At 35.9% G+C, this 23,659-nt stretch overlaps 1 protein-coding gene across 2 annotated transcripts in view; it reads left to right on the top strand.

Annotated features, from left to right (window-relative positions):
- The window catches only part of LOC121367933 (inactive histone-lysine N-methyltransferase 2E-like), a 50,686-nt gene extending 27,342 nt beyond the window's left edge, over positions 1–23,344 (top strand). Inside the window, exons 19-29 of one of the 2 annotated variants that reach the window (XM_041492391.1) lie at positions 1,429–1,455; positions 3,799–3,976; positions 4,441–4,686; positions 5,356–5,482; positions 6,491–6,705; positions 7,037–8,158; positions 12,135–12,321; positions 12,942–13,040; positions 13,316–13,414; positions 17,859–18,239; positions 19,493–23,344. In XM_041492391.1, coding sequence (XP_041348325.1) covers positions 1,429–1,455; positions 3,799–3,976; positions 4,441–4,686; positions 5,356–5,482; positions 6,491–6,705; positions 7,037–8,158; positions 12,135–12,321; positions 12,942–13,040; positions 13,316–13,414; positions 17,859–18,239; positions 19,493–19,848 — 3,037 coding nt within the window. In that variant the 3' untranslated portion in view covers positions 19,849–23,344. The remainder of the gene's footprint in view (positions 1–1,428; positions 1,456–3,798; positions 3,977–4,440; positions 4,687–5,355; positions 5,483–6,490; positions 6,706–7,036; positions 8,159–12,134; positions 12,322–12,941; positions 13,041–13,315; positions 13,415–17,858; positions 18,240–19,492) is intronic. The other variant, XM_041492392.1, reaches the window with a different exon arrangement.
- The last annotated feature ends 315 nt before the right edge of the window (positions 23,345–23,659 follow it).

The raw sequence follows: 23,659 nt of genomic DNA, 5'->3' as shown, positions 1-23,659 counted from the left end.
AATGTGGTGCTTTGGAATGTTTTCCCAAATTATAGGTCATTTTGGAACATAACTTTAGAGAAAGCTACAAACGTTTTGATGATGATTATGATGATGGTGGTAATTAATATTAGACTAGCTGAACTATGAACTATTCGGTATATTAAGTATTTAATGTTTTTCTGTTATGTTCGGTTGTGAATGTTAACATATTTTAATTGAATGGGTACAAGTTTATAATTTGTACTTATATATATTCCCTTATTTTTTTTATAAATACATAAAATAAAGTTCATATTTGAATAGGTAAGTATTATTTTTGTGGGTTTTTCAAATTTTTATATTTTTGATCAATTAATGCTAAAATTAGGCAAAAAGTCACATTTACTTATGGGAATTTGTGGCAACATAACTAGTATTTATGTCCATTATTCCTAATGACTGTGTGGGGTTTTTTTTTACCAGAATTTTTTACAAAAAATAAACTGATTCATGTCCCAATATTTGGTGATTTTCATTGTTGGTAAAACGATCATATTATAAAATTAGCTGTCAGAATCGGCTATCAATCCCTGAAAATGACCGCAATGTGCCACTGTTGTTGTCAAGCGAAAATACTTTCCGAAAATCACTTTTTGAACTCGAAATTCCAAGTTATTTTCCATTGACAGGCCTCGGTGGCGTCGTGGTTAGGCCATCGGTCTACAGGCTGGTAGGTACTGGGTTCGGATCCCAGTCGAGGCATGGGATTTTTAATCCAGATACCGACTCCAAACCCCGAGTGAGTGCTCCGCAAGGCTCAGTGGGTAGGTGTAAACCACCTATACCGACCAGTGATCCATAACTGGTTCAACAAAGGCCATGGTTTGTGTTATCCTGCCTGTGGGAAGCGCAAATAAAAGATTCCTTGTTGCCTGTTGTAAAAGAGTAGCCTATGTGGCGACAGCGGATTTCCTCTAAAAAAACTGTCAGAATGACCAAATGTTTGACGTCCAATAGCCGATGATAAGATAAAAAATCAATGTGCTCTTGTGGTGTCGTTAAATAAAAAACAAACTTTACTTTTCCATTGAAAAAGCAAAATCAAAAACAGCCATTCTTTTAACTAAACTGTTTCCTGTTGTTAAGTATGTATTTTCTTTTCAACATCACCTGTCCTCAAACTAGTGCGTATTCCTCTAAGGATAGTAGTCTGGTTCGAACATCCCAACAGCCAATGGGATGGCCTAAGATTCTTCTACTGTACATTCCTTCCTGTCCCAGTCACATGACTATAACTATATGACTATGATAGGGACCACTCATACAGGGTCTCCGTGTACAAAACTGCTGTAGTCAGAAGGTTAAATAAATTTGTAATTGGCATATTCTAAAAGTATTTTTTGAAATAAACTATACATATTTACATAGAAAAATTTATTGTAATAATTTTTTTATATTTGTTTGCAGAAAGAAAAGTCGAAAACATGGGAAACGGTAAGATGCTTTTCGATATGCGCAATATAGATATAGTGTTAGTGTTATTTATTAGTCCACTGCTGGTCCAACTGGAGTGGACTATAGGTATTCTCTGTCCTGTGTGTCTGTCCGTCTGTCCGTCCATCTTAAAATATTGAGCTGAAATATTTATGTGTTGGGCTACAGTAGCCTTCGTGTATTGCTTTAGTAGTACTCAGAACCAGGGGTGGGGAAAAATAAAATTGTCAATTGGTCCCACTTGAAGTCATCACTTGGAAGGGAATTAAAAAAAAAAAACATTTAAAAAACGATATTTGCTAAATAGTTTTTTTTAAAATCAGAGTGATATTTGTATAGTTTTATCTTGAATCATGAACGCGAAACGATAAACATGAAGAAAAAAAATTAATCACATATGATCAGTGAAAACCCCCACAAATTGTATATATTTTACATACCGTATTTGACCGGAAATTAGCCCATGTCTTTGAATAAGCCCCCCTCCATTTTGATAGCATTTAAGAAATTAGGCCCTCATTTGTAAATAAGCCCACCCCCAACTTTGTCACCTTATAAATAACATGAAAGTGCAAGTTTGCTCAAAGTTCATTTTAAAAGGTCATACCTCCTGCAGATAATTAAACACAAATGTAACACAATATTTTACCACCAGTGAGATTTAGCAGTCTAACAGTAACAGTGTATAACATTACAGTCTAACAGTAACAGTGTATAACATTGTTTTCAATTTCATGCCTGCAGTATTTCTTTGAAGTACACAAGCCCAAGTCTGAACTAAAACCAATGTCTATTTTTACCACCACACTGGGTCTGCAGTTAATGCTAATTAGGCAAATACCGTATTCTGATTGGCTAAGAACAATGACCTAGATTGGCAATTCTTTGTAGTGTAAGCTGGCTGCCTGTGTCAGAAACGTGTGTATATGCTATTGACTTTGTCAATTGCTGTTGTTTTAAGTCTTCTCAGCATTAAATTTTGGATGTAAATAAACAGAACTGGTAAGTAATTGTAACATGGAAGGTGTGTTTCAGATAATTAGATACTAGTAAAAAAACCCAATTTAATTAATAAACAATTATTATTTATTAATAACAAATGGAACACTAATTAATTATTTAATAGGTGCTACTGAACGTTTTTTGTTTTCTTCCTAATTTATTTAATTATTATTATTTATTTTATTTTATTTTATTATTATTTTTTTTTTTTCTCAACAAAACTGGCCCCTTGTCTGGGAACAAGCCCACCCCATGCTAAGCTCACAATGAGTTGTCTTGGCCCCCTGGGCTTATTTCCGGTCAAATACGGTAATAGAATAAATAATATAAAAAAAAGAATAAAAGTTATGAATTTTATTTCTCATATATGTATAAAAAGTACGAGTATTCAGTACTGTATCCTGAAAATTAATAAAAGATGGCACCGGTGAAGCGTTTGACAGCCTGAGCTAGCACATGTTTAGACAAAGAGAGTAATAACGTCATCACTGATTGGATGAAATTTGACCTCTACTGGCTCTTGAGATAACAGTATATGTAGCTGTTCTGCTTACTCCCACTTGTTAAAAAAAAAGGTGGAAACCGTTTGTTAATTTTAAAATCCTTTATAATTATTGGATACACTACATTGAACAGTCAACCATAAATAAATTTAGAGATTATTTGTATTGCACAAAAGCCTCTTGCTTCGGACTAGGACACTCGACCCGACAGAGCTCCATACACAGGTGTTGACAGGTGTTGATTGTAACCAGTTGCAAATTCTGGGTCCAAGAATGGTGCTATCGTTAGTGTCCGTGTAATCTCTTGACCGGCTCAGCGACTTTGACAAATGTCTAGCCTAGTGGCAGTCAATTGACACTACTGTAGGTCCGACTTCAATGACTGGCGATATACTTTGGCAGATTTTAAAATCACAAACGTCTGAAACACCAGCCATATTCACCACTAGTTATTTATTATTTTAAATCATGCATGAGATACCGATGTCTGGGCCGGCCGGTCCACTTGACCGATAGGAATTTGTTCCAATAATAGAAATGGACAAGTGCTTTGGACCGACAAGAATGACAAAAGTGGGACCAGCAAACGCGCATTTAAAAAAAAAAAATTCGGTCTCAGAGATCGAGGATCGGTCCCAGACCGGGGAAAAAGGGCTTTTCCTCACCCCTGCTCAGAACGCTTGTGTGTTATATTTTACATTTGGGCAAAAATTGAAATTCCCTCTCATTTTTATTTTTTTAATTGTATCTGTTATTTTCAAGTTACTTTGTTTTTAAAGTTTACTGAATGTCTTCATGTATCTGTGGTTACTAGTTATTTTTCTGTTGACTTCTGCAGGAGGTCAAGAATCAACAGCACCAGTGTTCTGGAGATCTCATCGGCTGGCTCTGTCGACGAGAGCAGCAACTCGAACGCATCGACTCCGTGCACTCCTCTACCCACGTCCGCTCCTCTCCCCATGTCCGCCGAGGTTATTGAAGCAAGTGGAGGCTTCAAGTTCTTAAAGACCAAGAAAGTAGGTTACAGATCCACAAAACATTAATTGACCTTCATGATTCTGCAGATCACCTATATTGTCCCATATTATGCTGCATGTACTGGTGTCACTAAATCACATTACTTGTCATTCAAATGGGATAAGTTTACTACACATTATTTTCCTGTTTTGTTTTGCAAATGGAAGCATGATATGGATAGTTTTCTGTAACAACTAGTGGGAATTTTGAATTGAAAAGGCTTTTTGTTCAGTGCCTGTTTTGGTTTGACAACCATGTCAGAATATCAGTTATTTGAGGGTGTTGATAATTGTTCAACTAATTTACTAATAAATTTTATTATTAAACCATTAAGTTAATTTTATTGAGCTAATATTTTTTTCAAAAGGATTCTTGTTTGAAATAATTTTATACCTTACATCTTGAAATTCTGAAAGTTGACCATGCTATTTGTAGTCAAATCTTTACACTTTTTCTATCACAGCATTTATTTAATGAATGGAAGAGTGAAAAGATATCCGATCTGAAGCCAGCACCAAATTGCAAATCTGAACCTCTGGAGGTGAAAGTTGACGAGACGGTGTTTGTCACATGTCTGCCAAGTCCCCGGAACGCCATGGAGCACCTGCCCCGGAGAAACAGTCAGAGTGCTGGGTGTTCCAATCCATCCATAGCACACCAGCCTGCACAGAAAGCAACTATTGAACATGGTAGCGGGTCTGCCAAAAAGGTGAGTTGCACTGTCTTTTAAGTTTTTGTTCAAGACCTATAATATTTGCACGGCACAATTCAGTTACTTTATTTCTTTCTTTCCTGTTCTGAATATTGTAATGGTCTAAGATCTTATCCAGTTTCATTAAAATATCCATGAAATTCTTGTCAGTACAGGGAACATTTTGTTTTAAAAATTTTGATTAGTGATATTTCTAGTCAAGTGAAAATTGATTAACAGCTAAAATTCTGTAGTGATCTCTGAAAGTTCCATAGATTTGCGATACTGAACAAAATGTTCACTGCAGTACTTAAAGTTTAAATAGACTGCCAGACAATTGTAACTTTATTATATTTGGATTACTAAGTGCTTAGAAATGTATGTTCTATTGTATGGTTTTTTTTTAGAACATTGTGACTGTAAAGATTTTGCATATAGCAAAACGTTGTAGAATTTTTGTCTGTACTTGATAAAGGAGATTTTCAAATGCATGTTTTAGGATTTTAATTTTGTGATGTTCAGAGATTTAAGAATTAAAATAAAATAATGTAATTCATGTGTGTTGTGTTGTTGTCTACAGAGATGGATGTGTCAAGCATGTTTCAGGGTTTTAATTTTGTGATGTTCAGAGTCTTAAGAATTAAAATAAGTAATGCAATTCATGTATGTTGTTTTGTTGTCTTACAGCGATGGTTGCGTCAGGCTATGTTTGAAACTGGTCCCACGGTTAGTGAGAGTGACAATGCTTCACCCATGTCTGGGGGTGCCAGTCCAAATCCTCATCTGTACAGCCCAGGCTCATCCCCACCTAGTGGTAAGTCATGGACTCACAATACTAATCAACTATTATGTCCAAATATAAACCATCTAGTGGTAAGTCATGGACAATATGCACAATACTCTATCAACTATTATGTCAAAATATATTCCATCTAGTGGTAAGTTATGACCAGTAAACACAATACTCATCAACTATTATGTCAAAATATATTCTATCTAGTGGTATGTCATGGACAGTAAACACAATACTCATCAACTATTATGTCAAAATATATTCCATCTAGTGGTATGTCATGGACAGTAAACAATACTCGTCAACTATTATGTCAAAATATATTCCATCTAGTGGTAAGTCATGGACAGTAAACACAATACTTGTCAACTATTATGTCAAAATATATTCCGTCTTGTGGTAAGTCATGGACAGTAAACACAATACTCATCAACTATTATGTCAAAATATATTCCATCTAGTGGTAAGTCATGGACAGTAAACACAATACTCATCAACTATTATGTCAAAATATATTCCGTCTAGTGGTAAGTCATGGATATTATGCAGAATACTCGTCAATTATTAGGTCCAAATATATTCCATCTAGTCATGGACAAATATGCACAATACTCATCAACTATTATGTCAAAATATATTCCATCTAGTGGTAAGTCATGGACAATATACAGAATATTCATCAATTATTAGGTCCAAATATATTCCATCTAGTGGTAAGTCATGGACAATATACAGAATACTCATCAATTATTAGGTCCAAATATATTCCATCTAGTGGTAAGTCATGGACAATATGCACAATACTCATCAACTATTATGTCAAAATATATTCCATCTAGTGGTAAGTCATCGACAATATGCAGAATACTCATCATCTATTATGTCAAAATATATTCCATCTAGTGGTAAGTCAGGAACAATATACAGAATACTCATCAATTATTAGGTCCAAATATATTCTTTGCTGGAAAATGTTCCTTTCTAAAGCTTAAGTAAATGATGTACTTGGGAATGTTTGTATTTTCTCAGATATCATTACACCTTTGAAGAAGCGTCGTCTTGCTCGCGAGTCACTATCGTTAGACCAGCCAGCTACCTCCACTCCGTCCATAATGTCATCGGTCCAGTCAGGTGACTCGACTTCAGCCGATAGCGTCCCATTGGTAGCTGACCTTCAAGACCTACAGAACAAGAATGGTTTCATGCCTCTCACCCCTATTATACCAGCAGATTTCTCTGAACATGTAAGCTATTCATTTTTTATTTTTAATTCCATTTATTTTTTGGGGTGAGTAGGTGGCGGGGGTGTGTGTGTGTGTGTGTGTGTGCGGAAGTGGACTGAATTGTTTAAAAAACATTAGTTAATAAGAGTTCAGGGCCCTGTTTTACGAAGCAATCTTATCGCTAAGTGCATAACGTGCTTATGCATTTAAGATCACCTGAAGTGCATAATGTGCTTATGCATTGAAGGTGATTTTAACCCTGAGCTCACTTTTTAAAATTGGTTCTTGGTGATCATAATTTCTTTTCTAATTTCTGAATATCTACAAATTATAAATTTATTTCTCATTTCAGAATATCTACTTGTCCAAAAAGTTCCGCCACTCTAGTGGTCATCGAGACTCGACAGACATTGAAAGCGATGCGTCCGAGTCTCTTATTCAATCATCTACTGAGCATAGTGTTAGCATGGACAGCGAATGTGACATGAAAGAATCTCCCATCAAGAAGTCTAGTGCTATGGATGTTCTGGACAAACAGGAGGCCGATAACAACAGCATAATGAAAACTGAGCCCGATCATTCTGAGGACAAGTGCTCTCGAGCTGGCAATGTGACCACCAAGGACAAGACTGACGGCACGGGCAGTGATTGTGAGTCTTGTTTACAAAAAAATGGCGAATCTGATGCTGTAATGACCGAGTGTCGAAGTGACAGTGTGGACATGGAAAGCAAGCCACTGGTGTCAGACTCCACAGAGTGCATTGCTGATGATGAGCTGCTGTGTGATTCCCAGAACACTGCCTGCGACGTGGAGCAGAGTAAAAGTGACCCTGCTGCCGATAACGAGACGTGTGTGTCTTCGGGAACTGTAGACTCTTCACTTACACTGAAGGGTGCCGGGAACAGTGGATCAAATGAGGTGTCTGAAAGTTGTGTGCCGTCGGAGGTCATCAAGTCGAATGACGATGAAGTTTCGTGTGGCAGCATAACTAAAGACACTTCTGTACAAGATAATGTTTGTTCATCCAATAATATAGAACTGTGTTCCGCCACTGTGGAAAATGCCAATGTTTGTGATTCTGTGTCGCATATTGAAGACGAAAGGACTAACGTCCAGTGTGATGATAGCCTGTTCTGTGTGTCGAGCACCGGGGAAGGTGAGGGTGATGAAACAAGTGATGCCACTTCATGTGTCCATAGTGCTGACAGTATTAACGTGCCTGATTCGCAGTCAGAAAACTTTGTAAAACTAGCTTGTGATGAAACCAGTGCAGATTCAGGGTTTGAGAACTTGAGTGGGGTCTCTTCCACGTGTGCCGTGGAATCGGTTCAGGACATTTCGCAGTCTTCTGCAGCCTCGCTCCCTAATTTTTCTCAGTCTGTGGTGTCTACAGAGACTGAAGCGCAGTCGTCGGTGCAGTCCACGGGTCCTATCACAGCAGAGGACACAAGTCTAGCACCAACAAAGAAGAAAGTAAGTTCTGTTAATGTCTAATGAAAGCTGTAAAAAAAAACTAAGGTAAATTGAAGTAAATTTTAAATAAATGTATGGTATAAGTTATTTGGTGGGTTTGGATTTGTTTTGATTCCTGGTTGAATGCCTTTTTTTCTAGAAATGACAATGTTCAATTTACTTGTAACATGAATTTTGAAAGATAATACGATGTTCATAAAATAATCAACAATCACCTGAATAGTGTTCAAAATTCGGTCAACTAAGCCATTGTATGTTAAGTACTGTTACTAGAGAAAACAGAAAAATTCTAGATAACAACTTTGGGGTAGAGGGGATGTTGCAGAAATCTGTCAATATACTAATTCTATTGACTTGAAATAGCAGAAAATCGAATTTATTGTATATTTTCTCTTGTTTCAGTTATATTATTATATATTATATACTATTACTACAGTTCAATTCCCATTTTCAGCTGTTTGTGGGAAATGGTTTTTATTTTGTATACCGTATAACCAGAAATTTTTGAGGATTTTTATTTTCGTGGGTTTCGAGGGTAAGTAGTCAGCATCGAAAATATAAATCCTTGAAAATATTTGAAAACATCAACAAATTCTATCTCAAATATTTATTATAAAAACCATAACACGCTGACAATTTACCGAAACATTTTATTTCCTGTTATGCGCAGTCCACCGGATACGACAAGAGAATAGTATAGTTAAGACAACAAGTTAGAATTTAAAAAAAGTTATTGTGTGAATTTCACTGTTTGTAGAATATAATGAAATATTTTAAAATTTTAAAATTTTGTATATTGTTTTTGTCAATGTCTGTCCTTAATTGTTAATCACAAACTGCACAGTTACGCACATAATAATAAATAAACATTACAGATAACCATGTACTGCTCGGATGTTTATCAGTACTGTAACGGTTAATTATCACTGTGGATCGCCCGCACTGCATCAATGATTTCAGGGTGGATAAATGCAGATTTCAACATTTCCTGGCGTGTTTTCAATTCTGCCATAACTTTCATAATCCACCTTGCATGAATTGGTTTTATTGCCAAAGTACGCATGTCGATCTTGATGTTTGTTACACCATCTCCGTCTTTCATAGCCAGGGAAAGCTGCTTTGAATACAATGTGGTGAACTCGGACTTCAGGGCGTCCTTAAGTGGTTTGTTCACACATACGTCTTGTGGCTGCAGGGCATCGGTGCAGTTAGGCGGAACAAAGACCAGGTTGATATGAGCTTTCTTTAACTTGTCTTGAAAGGCTCGGTTTTGATGACATTTAAACATATCGAGTATGACCAGTGATTTCTGACGTTTGGGTAGTTTTTGTTCCTTCTTAACGTGATTCACATATGGTATAATAATCTTGTCAGTGTATTCATCCATTGTTGCGTTGGTTGACCAGTGGTTTTTTGAGTGTGTGATATTCCAGTCAGTAGAGAATTTTGCACCCTGGGGGTGGCAACGATCTGTCTTCCCATCGTAATTCAACTGCACTGGGAGCATGTCCCCACTCAGTGTCGAAGCAACAACAGCCGTTATCATGCGTTTATCGCTTAGTCCAGCAATTTCAATACGCTTTGATCCCTTCTGGTCGATGGTCCACTCACCACACGGCACAAACTTCAAGCCAGTCTGGTCAAAGTTTATTATTAGTTCATCTGGAATGTCGTACTGATTTATGTTTGTAGAAATTCTGTCTAGAAATTCACTTTTGATAGATTCAAAGTTCTGTGGTAAAGTTCTTGCACTTGTTGTTGCTTTGCGTTCTGAAAACCCCATCCAATGTAAGAGGGAAGCTGCCCAGCTCTTCGTTAAAGATATTGAACCACCGTTTTCTGTCAGCAGTCCCTTGGCACCTGCTATTGTTATAGAAGTGTTGACAACACCCCCAGCCTCACGGATGGCCTTCAGATAAATCTGGATTGTTTTATCAACATCATCCAATAGCAGTGGTCGACCCATGTTTTTTTGGGGGGCAAAGTTGTTTCTGTTACTTTAATATCTCTCTCTGTAGATAAAATATTCCATCTGGCGTTTAGCATACGACGCTTATGTCTGTCTCTGATACTTCGAACTGTCGATTCGCTGACTGGTTTATTCAGTTCTTTTGAAAATTGACGACTGCATTTTGCCACGCCATGTTCAAGAGCATATTTTCCAATCTTAGCTGTATGTTCGTTATCAAATAAATTGTACTCGCGTTTTCATTTCCGTGATTTACGTGTAGATATGGCTTTATTTGCGGCATCGATATATGAAGATGGGATCTCGAGTTCATGTCCTCTTGACGGTGATGGTAAAAAAACTATAGTTTTCGACCGATTTATTCAACCAGCTCAACAGACTCATGTTGCAAGTTTGAAATGTAAAATGTGTATGTATTGCTATGTTTGCTACACTGGTATACAAAGCCAGCTTACTATACCAGTGTGAGTGAAACATGTCAAGCTCAGATTAAACATCAAACACTGCACAGACTGACTTAGAAAACATCTCACACAAACTGACTTAGAAAACATCTCACACAAATCGTAATTGGTTTTACACAAAATCAAAGACTGATCAGTTGTCTTGCGAATAGATTCCCAGTCTGGAGCTCCACGCGGTAAGACATGTTTGTTTCGCGTGTGCACACTGCACGTGCTTTCGTGTGCTAGGCTTGGGGGTCCTTCATTTCGTTGTTTTTGTCAGCAAAATGAAGTTTTGTACTGGGATGTATGCGGCCATTGGAACTGATTGAGCGCTGGAACGCTTCTTGTTTCAACAGCCTGCACCACCAGGTTGGATTCTTTTTTAGCGAGATTCCTTGCCTCCACGTCATTTCTCCGTCTGACTGTCGACTTGGTTTTTTTCGTAACTCATATGACGGCCATTCTGCAGAACGCCTCGGTTGTTCTCGTTTAGTCTCTACATGTCCGAGCCTGTCCTAGCAGCACTGGAAGATTGACCGCCCCACTCTAAGAAGAAATAGGAAGCGGGGTCGGCCCCTACTACTTTTTTTCTAGACTTTACCTTGCTTTATAGTGATACCATCTTGTATCCTCCGGAGTCAGGCCCGTCCGCACCACTATACCAAACCATGACGACTGGACTATACCCTAGTCTGATACTCTCTCTCGTTCAGACGGATCTGGCTTCTCAAGATCTGTATTTCAGCACAGCACTATACCTTCAATGTCTATCGACTGTCAATCTAGGAGTTTTCTTGACGGGATGCAACCCATCTCGTCCCTTTAAGCTGTGCACCCAAACGGCCTTAACGAGGCCACTCGCGTGGACATATCGATCGGACTTTAAACTTTTAGATCTGCGTTCAAAATGTTATGTCGAAATTACTTCTTTTTTTAAAAATATTATTAAATAGTCCGATCCTCTCTTCTTTCTCTTACTTAATTTTGGACTGTCCTTCTAAAATGCTCCAAATTATATAAATATTCAGCCGAGCAGTCAATTCTGCCCATTTTGAACCCCCCCCCCCCCCCCCCCCCTCCATCCTGAGTCAGGCCACCGATCTTATCGGAGGTCGGACTCAGGATGGGCGTGTTCGAAACCCTAGTGGTATATGGGCACGTTAAACTAGTTATCATCATCTTGCGAATAGCATACAGGGTATCACAGTGGCCAGTTAGGCTACAGCTGAGTGCTCTATTGTTTAACTTTACACATCGGTGGTATTGAATATCTGGCAGCCGACGTGAAACTTTAATCAACACTAACAAGTATTCTCGCAACTAGACTTGTTAAAACTCGAAAATAAAATCACTTTCAATTTAGATTTGGCAAATGACGAAAATAAAAAACCTTGAAATGTTTTTATACCCCAAACCACGAAAAATTAAGACCATGAAAATTTCTGGTTATACGGTAAGTGGATTATTCATACCTAAACCTATTCGCAATGATGCATTTTGACCTAGAAACAATTCTCGGCTTGATTAATTGATAGTAATTGATCATTGTTTCTTTTTAAAGGTTAGCTTGCTGGAATACAGAAAGAGAATTAAGGAGAAGAAACAAGATAACAGTAACTCTTCAACGCCCGTTAAATCTTTCTCTTCATCTCTCGGTACCCACATGAATAACTCCAGAATTGCTAGTCTGCAACCGCTGCCACTGTTCTCGTCTCTTCCTAGTGCTGCTGAGAAAGTTTCAAGAAAGGGTACGTTTTACTTTTTTGTGTACATTACATATAATGTATACTGTTGCTATTTGCATTCTTGTTTAACGTAAAAGTATTTAACTGTCTATAATATAATAGAATATAAATTTATGTATGTGATTACATTTTTGTTCATACATCAACAAAATGTTTTTAAAAAATTGTTCCAAAGAATATTTGGTTTATCCGGGGATAAGTTCACAGTCATCCATTTGTCACTAACACTTGCTAGACTGGTTTTTACTTTACACATTAAACAAATGACCATGGCTGGAACCTGTCAAAATAGTTTGCAAAATGGCTGCTTGAACTTAAGTCTGTTTTCTTATCTGTTAAGAATCAGTTGTGTTTAATAAATTCAAACTAGCAGTTCTGAGGATGAAAAAAGTTAAATTCAGTAATTTTGTAGGGATTTTTATTTTTTACTAATAAACTTAAAAGTTTAACCAAAATTATTTTTAGAAAGTAAAATGTGCAACAGATTACATAAATGTCTGTGTACTTGTTCCTAACATTTATTGATCTTTAATGTGTGAACATATCAGAAGTAGAAGTTATTTTATTATTAGAGAATACATGTTTTTGATGTTTCTATTTGAAACTGTTGTCAATACTTCCAGTTAAGAGACTGAGAAAGGAAGGACCTCGAAAGCCCATGAGTTTAACGGAAAGACTGCGACAAGAATTTGGCCTGGAGGAAAGTGAAGAAGAAGATAAGGGTAAACTATTTCACGACAACCGCTTCATAGTTTTATTTTTTTATTTTTAATACTGACTATATCACGTGACATTAATCATTTGATTGCTTATTGCAGCTTGGCTCATGCTGAAAGTGCTAGTTTAAAAAAATGTATTTTATATAATGACTAATTTTGTATTAAAGTAAAAATATTTAAAATTATTTTTAGTATTGTCATCTGAATAATATATTGTTAATCTTATTGTATGTTAATATTTATGTATTTAAGTTTATGTAATTAAAATGCTTTTGTAGAATTGAAAAATGAGGAAAATGACACATCTTCACAAACACCCCCGCCTCCCCCACCACCACCAAATGGTGCCCCGACCCCTCTGTGTCGGCGGGTCGATGGTGAGTTGATGTCGGAGCAGACCAGCTTTACATGCTGTGTTCTGTTCTGTCTCTAACCCTCCATAGATACTTTGCTTGTTGCCTGATTCTTCTTCTTTTGTCTGCTTTTTTTTGTTTTCAGTTAGCTTGCTTGTTAATAGCATGAAGCTTTATTGCTTGTAGACTTGTTTCTTTCATATAAGTAGAATTAGTTGTAGTAATTATGTGTTCATAAGACGTAGGATTAGTTCTTGTAAGAGATAATATATTTCATTTCATTTCAACTTATTTTCGTGCTTATATCAAATTAAGTTTCCTGGGTATACAACTTGGCTATCTGGGCTGTTTATCCAGCACAGTGGGTTAATTCTTAGTTGTTGGTGGTTAGTTAGAGAGAATAGGGTGTAGTGGTCTTACACCTACCCACTGAGGTGTTAAAACTCACTCTGGGTTGATGCTGGTACCTGGCTGCGAACTCAGTACCTACCAGCCTTGCGTCCGATGGCTTAACCATGACACCACCGAGTCAGGGTAACATAGGTGAAAATAATGAGGAAATCCTTTACTGGATATTTTATTGCACCACCACAAACAGGGTTTCTGCCAGAGGGTAAACCAAAATGTTTTGCTGATTACTTTTTTTTTTTTTTAAGTTAACCTTTTGACAAAATGTACTACTATTATCATTACTGTATGACTATATTAAACCAGTCTACAGGCTGGTAGGTACTGGGTTCGGATCCCAGTCGAGGCATGGGATTTTTAATCCAGATACCGACTCCAAACCCTGAGTGAGTGCTCCACAAGGCTCAATGGGTAGGTGTAAACCACTTGCACCGACCAGTGCTCCATAACTGGTTCAACAAAAGCCATGGTTTGTGCAAACCTGCCAGTGGGAAGTGCAAATAAAAGATCCCTTGCTGCTAATCGGAAAGAGTAGCCCATGTAGTGGCGACAGCGGGTTTCCTCTCAAAATCTGTGTGGTCCTTAACCATATGTGTGACGCCATATAACCGTAAATAAAATGTGTTGAGTGCGTCGTTAAATAAAACATTTAAAAAAAAAAAAAAAAAAAATTAAACCAGGGCTTCTAGAATTTTTATAAGATCCACTAGCCATGGGATCAGTGATTTAAAAAATGTACTAGCCACAATTAAAAATTCACTAGCCCTACCTACTTTTAAGTTAATACAATTTGACTAAATAATAGTAATAATCAGATATGTCACCTAAAGAGGGAGATGGAGCTTAAAAACACAAACATTGAGGAGTTGGTGTAGGGGCAGGATATATTTACAAAATTGACTTTACTGAAACATTTGACTTTTGTTTTCACTAGCCGTCGGGCATGGCAATAGTATTTATTTACTAGCCCAACATTGAATATCACTAGCTATGGGAGCGGGGCTACCATAATCTAGAAGCCCTAATTAAACCTAACCGTAAACTTAACTCATTTTCTTTCTGGGGGAGTCCCCTGATACCTCCTGTTGGCTGTGGTAGCATTCACTTACATAGTGCCATACCCAACAATTTCTTTCTGGCAGAAACACTGACAAAGAGGACTGCCACTTCCAGGCTTTGTTTTCTAAACTAGAAACATGATATTGGGTTACAGAAAGAGGGCATAGGCACGTGAATTTAAGCAAAACTTGCCTAAGTAGATTAATAAGACTCCATCATATATGGTTATATGGGATAGTAAAAGTACACCCGAGGTGGTGGACAAGGCTTGATGAGTCCCAGAGTTGAAATATCTACCACTGAGGGTGTGCCTTTTCTGTCGCACATGACCACATATGACAGTCTTTTTTTCCCATCCATTCGATAAATAAATCATTATTTTACATGAACAATGAAAGATGGCTGAAAAAGTAACTTTTACCATTTTATTATAAATAAACTACACTATCATATTTGTTGCGTCTGTTTCATGTGTTAACAAGATGGCTTTTATAATGCAGATTTTAATAACAAAATATTGATCTAAAACTAACCAACTAGCATTAATATGACATCATGTATTATCAACGGCATAATGCTCCCAATGTTAAACACAGTGACGTCGTAGCCTATACATGACAGATTTATTCCGTATGGGCTGACATCATGGAATGGGTCTGTCTTGCATAGCTAGGGATGGGAGAAATGGTGGTGGTTTATCTAAAACTAATGAAAAAAATCTGAACAGAAAACCCCCCACATTCATGTGCTGGTGCTTTAAAATTTTATAAAGATCTGGTTAATAACGATCCATTTGAAATCCTTTGACCATTGTGATTTTGCTGGGGATTTGATCTGGCAGTTGATAAAAACATGACTACCAAGGATCGAATTCTCAAAATTAACTACAGTAACTGATGTTTTTTTTAGCAAAATCTGATGCATGTATATTTGCAATCTTCCTGCAAAAAAATCCAAACAATGTTTGTATGTTCCAATATCAATGAATGTAAATGTATTTTTTGATTGAAATAACTATGCAGATGTCTGCATTTTTTCCCCAAAATGTTTTTTATTAAAGTATTGTTTGTGCATTTATTTTAGGATTTGCAAAGTTTTAGTTGTGCATGGTTTACCAGTGTTCCAGTTTTCCATATTCCACTGATTGTTATCTTTAGACTATTGAGTTTTTGGTGGACATTCTTATTTACAAAGTGTATGAATTCATAAATTACTGTACCTGTGTAAAATATTAAATATTATTTATGTGGGATCTTGTTTACTGTATGATGTCTTTTTCGCCCTCGAGGTAAGATGTAGTCCGGGTAACTGATTAGTAGGTTACATAGTATTTTTCAGTCATAACCGAATCAGTTATGTTTCGAAATTTTAATTGCTGATCAGAATGGAATGTACTAAACACTGAATGAATGGATAGTAATAAACACCAGCATGGCATTCGATTGAATTGGGTGTTACCATGAATATGAAACTATTTGCAATGAACAACATAGTCATGACATGTGTTTGTGGGTATTTGAAAGCACTCTCCAGAAATGACATTTTAAATAACCTAGATGGCAAACAAATTATATTAAGGAATTTATAATGAATTAATTGTACTTAAGACCGAAATTTTCAGTCAGTGAATTTCAATGCAGGTTTTTAATTTTTTTTATTATGTTTAATAGGATCCATGTAATTCCTATGAGATGAAATCTTGTGAGATGTTAATGGAATTTAAGTGATATCTGGAAGAGTTTCGACCATAAAAAATAAGATAAATATACATATAGTCCTTTCAGCAGAGAATGCCTTTTTTATACTTTGGAATTTACTACAAACTGTTTATTTCTGAGCCGATTGTTTTCTAAATTGCACACAAAATAGTGTTTTTTAGTTATTTCTAAAACACTTCTACTTTTCTTCTAACCAAACTAAAATTATTTACAAAAAACATTTTTGTAGGAGGATGGGACGGACTATAGAAACATGTTATTTCATTTGGGTATTATTTATTACAGTAAGTGCTGTCAACTGAGATAATTCTTCAATTGTGAAAACCATGTATTGCGAACACAATGATAGCAAGTGAACTCATAACTGATAGGAGACCTGACTAATGGTTAATTTGAGGGCTGCTTGGAACTGTGTAGTCTGAATTAAGTAAAGCAATGCATCCTTTCTCAGATTTGTGCTCTGATGTTCTGTTGTATTCACAGTTATTATTTTCAAACACCATGTCTTACTGACGACAGTTTGTGAAATACGTCACACCATTGCATGATTTCCGTTGTGGAAAAACTGAAAATTATTATTAAATTACCTATCACAATTGACTATCAGTTCCTTTAAAACAACTAAGGCTTCTGTTGTCAGCTAAAATATTTACTGCAAATTTAGCATTTCAATTTGAAATTCATACAACTTTATCACAGACAGCTGAATACACAAGTCAACCTTTTTGTTTAATTAGAACAACAATTTATGCTTAATGTATGCATTGTAGAGCATGATTTTTGTTGTCTACAGTATTGTAAAAATCAACTTTTTAACTCTGAAAACGTAAAATAATTTTGGTTTAAAATTAAGTTGGTGGCCTCCAGTTCCTTTTGTAAAACATGTCTACAATGTATTTTATTGACCGATAGCTATATACATTATTTTTATATGTAAGCATTAAAGTGAATGTTATTTTGCACTGGTAAATAAATCACCATATATGTTAATAGGATGTTTTCAGATATTGTATTTTTATTCGTCCCCAATCGGTCCAACCAGTTTCCTTCTGTTGGTCCATCTGTGTCCCACAAATAGTTTTCCAGATGTTTCTTCACAATGCCTTGAGATATTGAAGTTTTGTATATAGCTTTATCAGGTTTGACTTTTCATGGCAATTTTTCACAGTTATGGTTCTTGAATTTAGGAGATATTAAATTTGTTTTGGCCCAGTAGAGGACATGTATTGCTTTAGCAGTATTCTCAGAATGCTTGTTTCTTTTATTATTTTGTTTGTTTGTAGATGAGGAACCGTCCTCGGACAAGAACACAACTGTCATAGTTGCACCAGCTCATTCCGCAGTCAGGCCAACTACAGTCCCTTTAGGGAGCTGTATTCCTCCTGCTGGAAGAATGTTGCCCAGGGTTCCTATTCGCTTTCCTATCGGCGGACAGATGGTTCCTGGTGGCTCTAGACCGCCACCGCCCCCACCTCGTGGTGGCTTGCGACCAATGGTTTGTCCTCTTGGGACGCCACGAACTTTGGCACCAAGTGTTCTGCCATCAAGACCCATTATGTCCCATTCTGTGTCTAATCGACCTACTGGACCACGGCCGTTGGTTCCTCAAGGGCCAGCCCGACGGATGCCACTGACCGGTCATAGACCACTTGTTGCTGGTCAAGGTTGGTTGTCAATAATTTTTATTTTTTAATTCTGAAAGTTTTAATTGAATTATAATTGTTAAAATAGGAAAATAGAACAAACTTTTTTCCCTTCTCTTTTTAACATTAATCCTTCTATTTTCCTTTTTTCCCTTCTATTTTTAACATTAATCCTTCTGTTTAACAACATCACTAGCGCACATTGATGTATTAATCATTAGCTATTGAATGTCGAACATTTGGTAATTTTTATATATAGACTTAGAGAAAAAACCCGCTACATTTTTCTGTTAGTAGCAAGGGATATTTTATATACACCATCCCACAGACAGGATAGCACATAACACACGCTCTTTGACATATTGGTCGTGGTGCACTGGCTGGAACGAGAAATGGGGCCCAGTGAGCCCACTAACGTGGATCTATCCCAAACCGACCGCACATCAAATGCTTTATCACTGAGGTACATCCCACCCCAAAAATAGAGCAATTGGTATATGATATGACCTGTAATATATATATTGCCAAAATTGTAAGGTATATTAGCTGTAGTGAATTGTTATATGATAACAGTGAATTAATTGGGCAAAAATTACAACCAGTAGTTCAGAATTACAGTAGGTTTTATGACTAAAGATCTTGAAGGACGATTGGGGTCAGAAGCGTTTGTTTATCAGTAAATCGCAAATACAACAATAAAAATTACTAAAAACAAAACAACAACTGTATGATCAACAGAATGAAAAAGATTGACAGAAATATTGTTCCACAGTGATTAATGGACCTTCCTGGAAATTGTCAAAATCGAGAATGACAACCTACACACGTGTACGGGGCAACTGCATATGCAAACTATGGAATGTATTTCGGTGTGTTGATAAACAGACCTGAACGTTCTTTACTAGGATGTCTGTGGTCAAAACGTATGTTCGGCTAATAGTTGATATTAATATTTCAGGTTCCCCTACTTTTTTTTGTAAACGTATATATATATATATATATATATATATATGATATTTTATTAAACTGATTGTCACAAGTTTCTGTCATTTGGAGATGTCAGATAATTACATAATTCATGACATTTTCTTAGGTTTTGAATATCAATGTCCTTACATTCTATTTCATTTTATTTCCTACTCGGTGTATTATTGTGTTCAAATTAAATTAATGGGAGGTAAAATTCGGTTTGGATATTTGGGCTACATTTAATGCAGCTTAGTGTTAATGGTATTACTGTTATTACTGTTACATATTTGTATTAATAATTTCAGTACGGAATGGATCCTCACCGGCTCCAGTAAACAGGCCTCTTCTTTCACAACCTCAAACAGCTCCACGTTATCCTGGGTCTTCCGAACAACAGCAGCAGCAGCTAGGTGTTGTCAGTGCCATCCAGTCTGGTGCATCGCAGAACACACAGTACATTGCTCAAGTTACTACTCCGCACTCGATGCCCCAAGTTCAGCAGTTTGAGTACAACCACGGAGTCCAGTCGTCTACCGTTCAGTGGAACCACACCCCACCACAGCAGCATCCTTCATCTGTACAGTCGTCTATAGTGTCCGGCTCAGACGTCTACAGCCGGAAGCCCAATAAAGTATATCCAAGTTCAAGCAACTACTACTGATAGCAATTGTAAATTTTTTTTAATGCATTTTGAATAATTTCATAGATTCATGTGAGTTTTTTTTAAAACATATAAATAGATTTTTTTTTTTTTTTTTTTTATACAGCAGTCACTTTAGGTGATGTTTAATGATGGCATACATTTTCTGTCTCTTTCACTCAATCATAATAGAGTTTACTTTTAACAAGTATGGTTAAAATTTTGAACTGAAAATTTGAGGGGAACATTTTGTGTGTGCGCATTTATTTTTCTGCTCACAATTTGAAACCAGTAATTTAAGTTCTGTTAAGTATTTTATACTGTTTGTAAATTAATTGAACTACCTTTACAGTTTTTAAACTAGTTAAACAAAACATTAAATGCTATTTGACATGACTGCACTTAAATATTCCTGAAAATCGACCATATTCATGAACAGAGGAATTCTGCATATGTACCATTAACAGATTGTTGGAATTGATGCAGCTGTGATATTTGTAGTAAATGAAATATATAATTTGCTATACAGACACTGAAGTTACCAATTCCACATGCTAATAATAGAATATTTTGACTTTGTTGAGACCTGCTAGAAATATTGACATAGAGGGACTGCATTTTGTGATGACGAGGAACTAAGTTCATTTCTTTTGTTAGGCAGCGTTCACAATTGTGCAAACATTGGCATACGGTGGTGCTACATATATTACTGGAGACTAGTGCTGATGATCACGTCAGTGTACATAGACCACACACAACAGTCATTCACCATACATTCAAACATGTACATTGTAACATAGGCATTGTAAATAACCTCCACTTCATTATCGGTTGTCCATTTTCACTCCCATCATTCTGTTGATATATTATTATTCATTTAGTCAAGTACAATGTTTTTGTTGTAAACTATTCTTTCTTTTTTTTCTTTTTTTTTCTTTTTTTTCTCAAAAATATTGTGCATAACACATAGGTGATGTATAGTTAAAAAGTTTAACAGATTAATATTCACCAGATGTACAGTTGACATGTTAGTATTTGTGACAGTAGCAGTTTGTGTTGTAGATTTATACACTAGTTTAATCAGCAGATCTGTAGTACCCTTGTCTAATCTTTAGTGAATACAGACACTGCCAAGTTTTATCTATCGTACTCAGTGTTGGCTTTTGCTGATTTAAAGTCATTTTGCCCTAACTGGATGTTTTGTGCCTTTAGTAACGAAACTGCTTTTTATGATACTTGCAGAACAAGTAAAATGTCAGTTATTCAAGATATTGGTTGCAGGGAGGTCGGTGGCCAAAACTAGCATTGGGAATTGGTTGTAATTTAATCATACATCATCGGTTATAATCTGGTTGCACTAACTAGTCAGTTTTTGATTGTACAATTGTTATAATTAAATTAACTCAAGTAGCATTTGAATTATTAGACTAATGCACTGATTGTCATGCTAACACAAAGAGACCCTACAAATCACTAATTTTTATCCTTCAATACCTATTCAGTGTGTGTTTTATTTGCTCTCGCATTAGTGTGAGTTAAAACTACAATATAGACTTTGATTTTGTCCCAGAATAACAGCTGATTAGATTAATTTTACCATAATATTGAATGTCAAAATGCTGGTCTGCTAGATAATTATGGTGTATCCAATTCATTCCAATAAGTCAACAACTTCAAGATTTTAAAATATACAGGCAGTGTCTGCAATACATGTTGAGCTTCTTTTAAAAAAAAAGAAGCCCCGGCCCAAAATCGCAGAAGCTGAGTCTGGCACTGTCAAAATATATAGAGCATTTTCTATGTCGTCTGCTGCCAGTTCTATAGTATGTGCCAGCACAAACACAGTGAATATTGTCATTTGATTTTTTGTGTGGGGTTTGTTTTTCAGCTCATACTACTCATATCCTAAACTCGATGGTCACCCAACGGGCTACCTTTGTAAAATTCTTTTTTTAAGTTTTAATGGTCAGTAATTTTAAATAAACAACTAACCATTTACATTTTTAAATATATATATGTATATATATATATGTAAATAATGGCTTCCTCCTTTTGTTTCATTTTATGGTTACTGCAGTGACCAATATTTCTCGTATGGTTAGAATGTTCTATTTGAATTCGTGTCTATGGAGAGGGACTGAAACAAATTGTCTCCCTTAGATCTCACATTTTCATTTTTTTTTTTTTTTAAAGTACTTAACCTGTTCTGTATCATTTCTTTTAGAGCCACAAACACAATTGAATTGCTAAATTATTAATTAATTCATCAGTTTGCTTTCCATTGAATGGATTTCAGTATGAAATTTTTGTATGAAGTTGACACAAAAAGCTAATTTTGATAAAAACTAATTTAAATTTAAAAGTATATTATTTAAGTATAAAAATGTATGTGCTACATTATTAACTTATTAATTGTATGACTTTTTCATGTTAATGAATCTTGTTATTTCCAATAAGACATAGTTTATGGTCTGAATATGAAGTTTATGGTTTGCATGTTACAATTTTTATTGTATCTGCCAGTTTGAGAGTTCAGTATAAATAAATAAAAGTTGAATTAGGTGTTTTCTTTATTCAGTTTTAAGAAAGCACCTTGTTACATAGATAAACTTTTAGGTAACAAAACCTGTAGTTACCGTAATATACAACTCTTAACTATTGTTTCTGTTTTGTTGAATTTAAATGTTTTTGGTGCAGTTTCCATCTGTTATATACCATATACTGACAAAAATGTGCATGTTCTACTATTGACAGTTTCAGTTACAGTATAAAATGAAGTAAGTCATCAAATTGTCTTATTTTGACTCGGATAATAATTTTGATTAGTATGAAGCATTTTATTAAAGAATTTTGGGTATGGTTTTGGTGTTGGATTTTTTGTGGGGGTGGTAAGGGGAGGGATTTGAAGAACAAACCCACAAGGGTGAGGGACAATTATTGCTAAATTTTATACCTGTAAACATTCTTTAGCCTTTTGAATCAAACAGATATTTGTCTGTGGAGATGTTTGAATAGAAATGGGGTATGAATAAAAGGTTTGGGTTTTTCCTCCCTACAAGTATTTCTCTCATCATGTTGTTTTAAAAGCTGTTTATTTCCATGTTTTAGCAGTTTGAACTTTAGATTCATGGAGCTTAGACAAGAGTATTTACATGAGGTTTGTTTTATTTCGAAGCAACTGATGTTTTCATTGGTTGCTCTGCCCTTTCAGGCTGCTACTTAAAACATTTTTCTTTAGATGTGTCCTTGTTTGGAGATCTCATTTCGCAGAAGGCGATTGCATAATGTTGTTGTTCTGTTAATAAAACTAAAAATCGTGTTGCCTTCTTGATCTGCCATCTTCAAGCAAATATTAACTTCCACATGTTTCATTGTGAACACGTTAAACAGAAACGGTAGTTGAAGCTTATGTGGAGCAGCTGTGTACAGGCTTTGTTCCATGTTTAACATGTACAAATGGCCATACTGCGCAGTGTTACGCCACAAAACTTGTAAAATAAAAAAGAAAAAACTTAAATGACTTGAGAAATTTGTTGTTGTTTTTCAGTTACCGTAATAGTTTACTTTCTGGGGTGCTGTTTGTTCCAACTTAAGTGGTATACAGAGTAAAATGTGCGATACTGATGGTATTATATTAATATGTCTCCATATGCAATAAGATCGATCCCAGTCAGTGGACCCATTGGGCTATTTCTCGTTCTAGCCACTGCTCCACAACTAGTGCAACAAAGGCTGGGTATGTACTATCCTGTCTGTTGGATGGTGCATATAAAAGATCCCTTGTTGCTAATTGAAAAGAGTAGCCCATGAAGTGGCGACAGTGGGTTTCTTC

Source organism: Gigantopelta aegis, chromosome 3, assembly GCF_016097555.1.
Source record: "Gigantopelta aegis isolate Gae_Host chromosome 3, Gae_host_genome, whole genome shotgun sequence".
Classification (NCBI taxonomy): Eukaryota; Metazoa; Mollusca; class Gastropoda; order Neomphalida; family Peltospiridae; genus Gigantopelta; species Gigantopelta aegis.
This window is presented reverse-complemented; position numbering and strand designations above follow the sequence as displayed.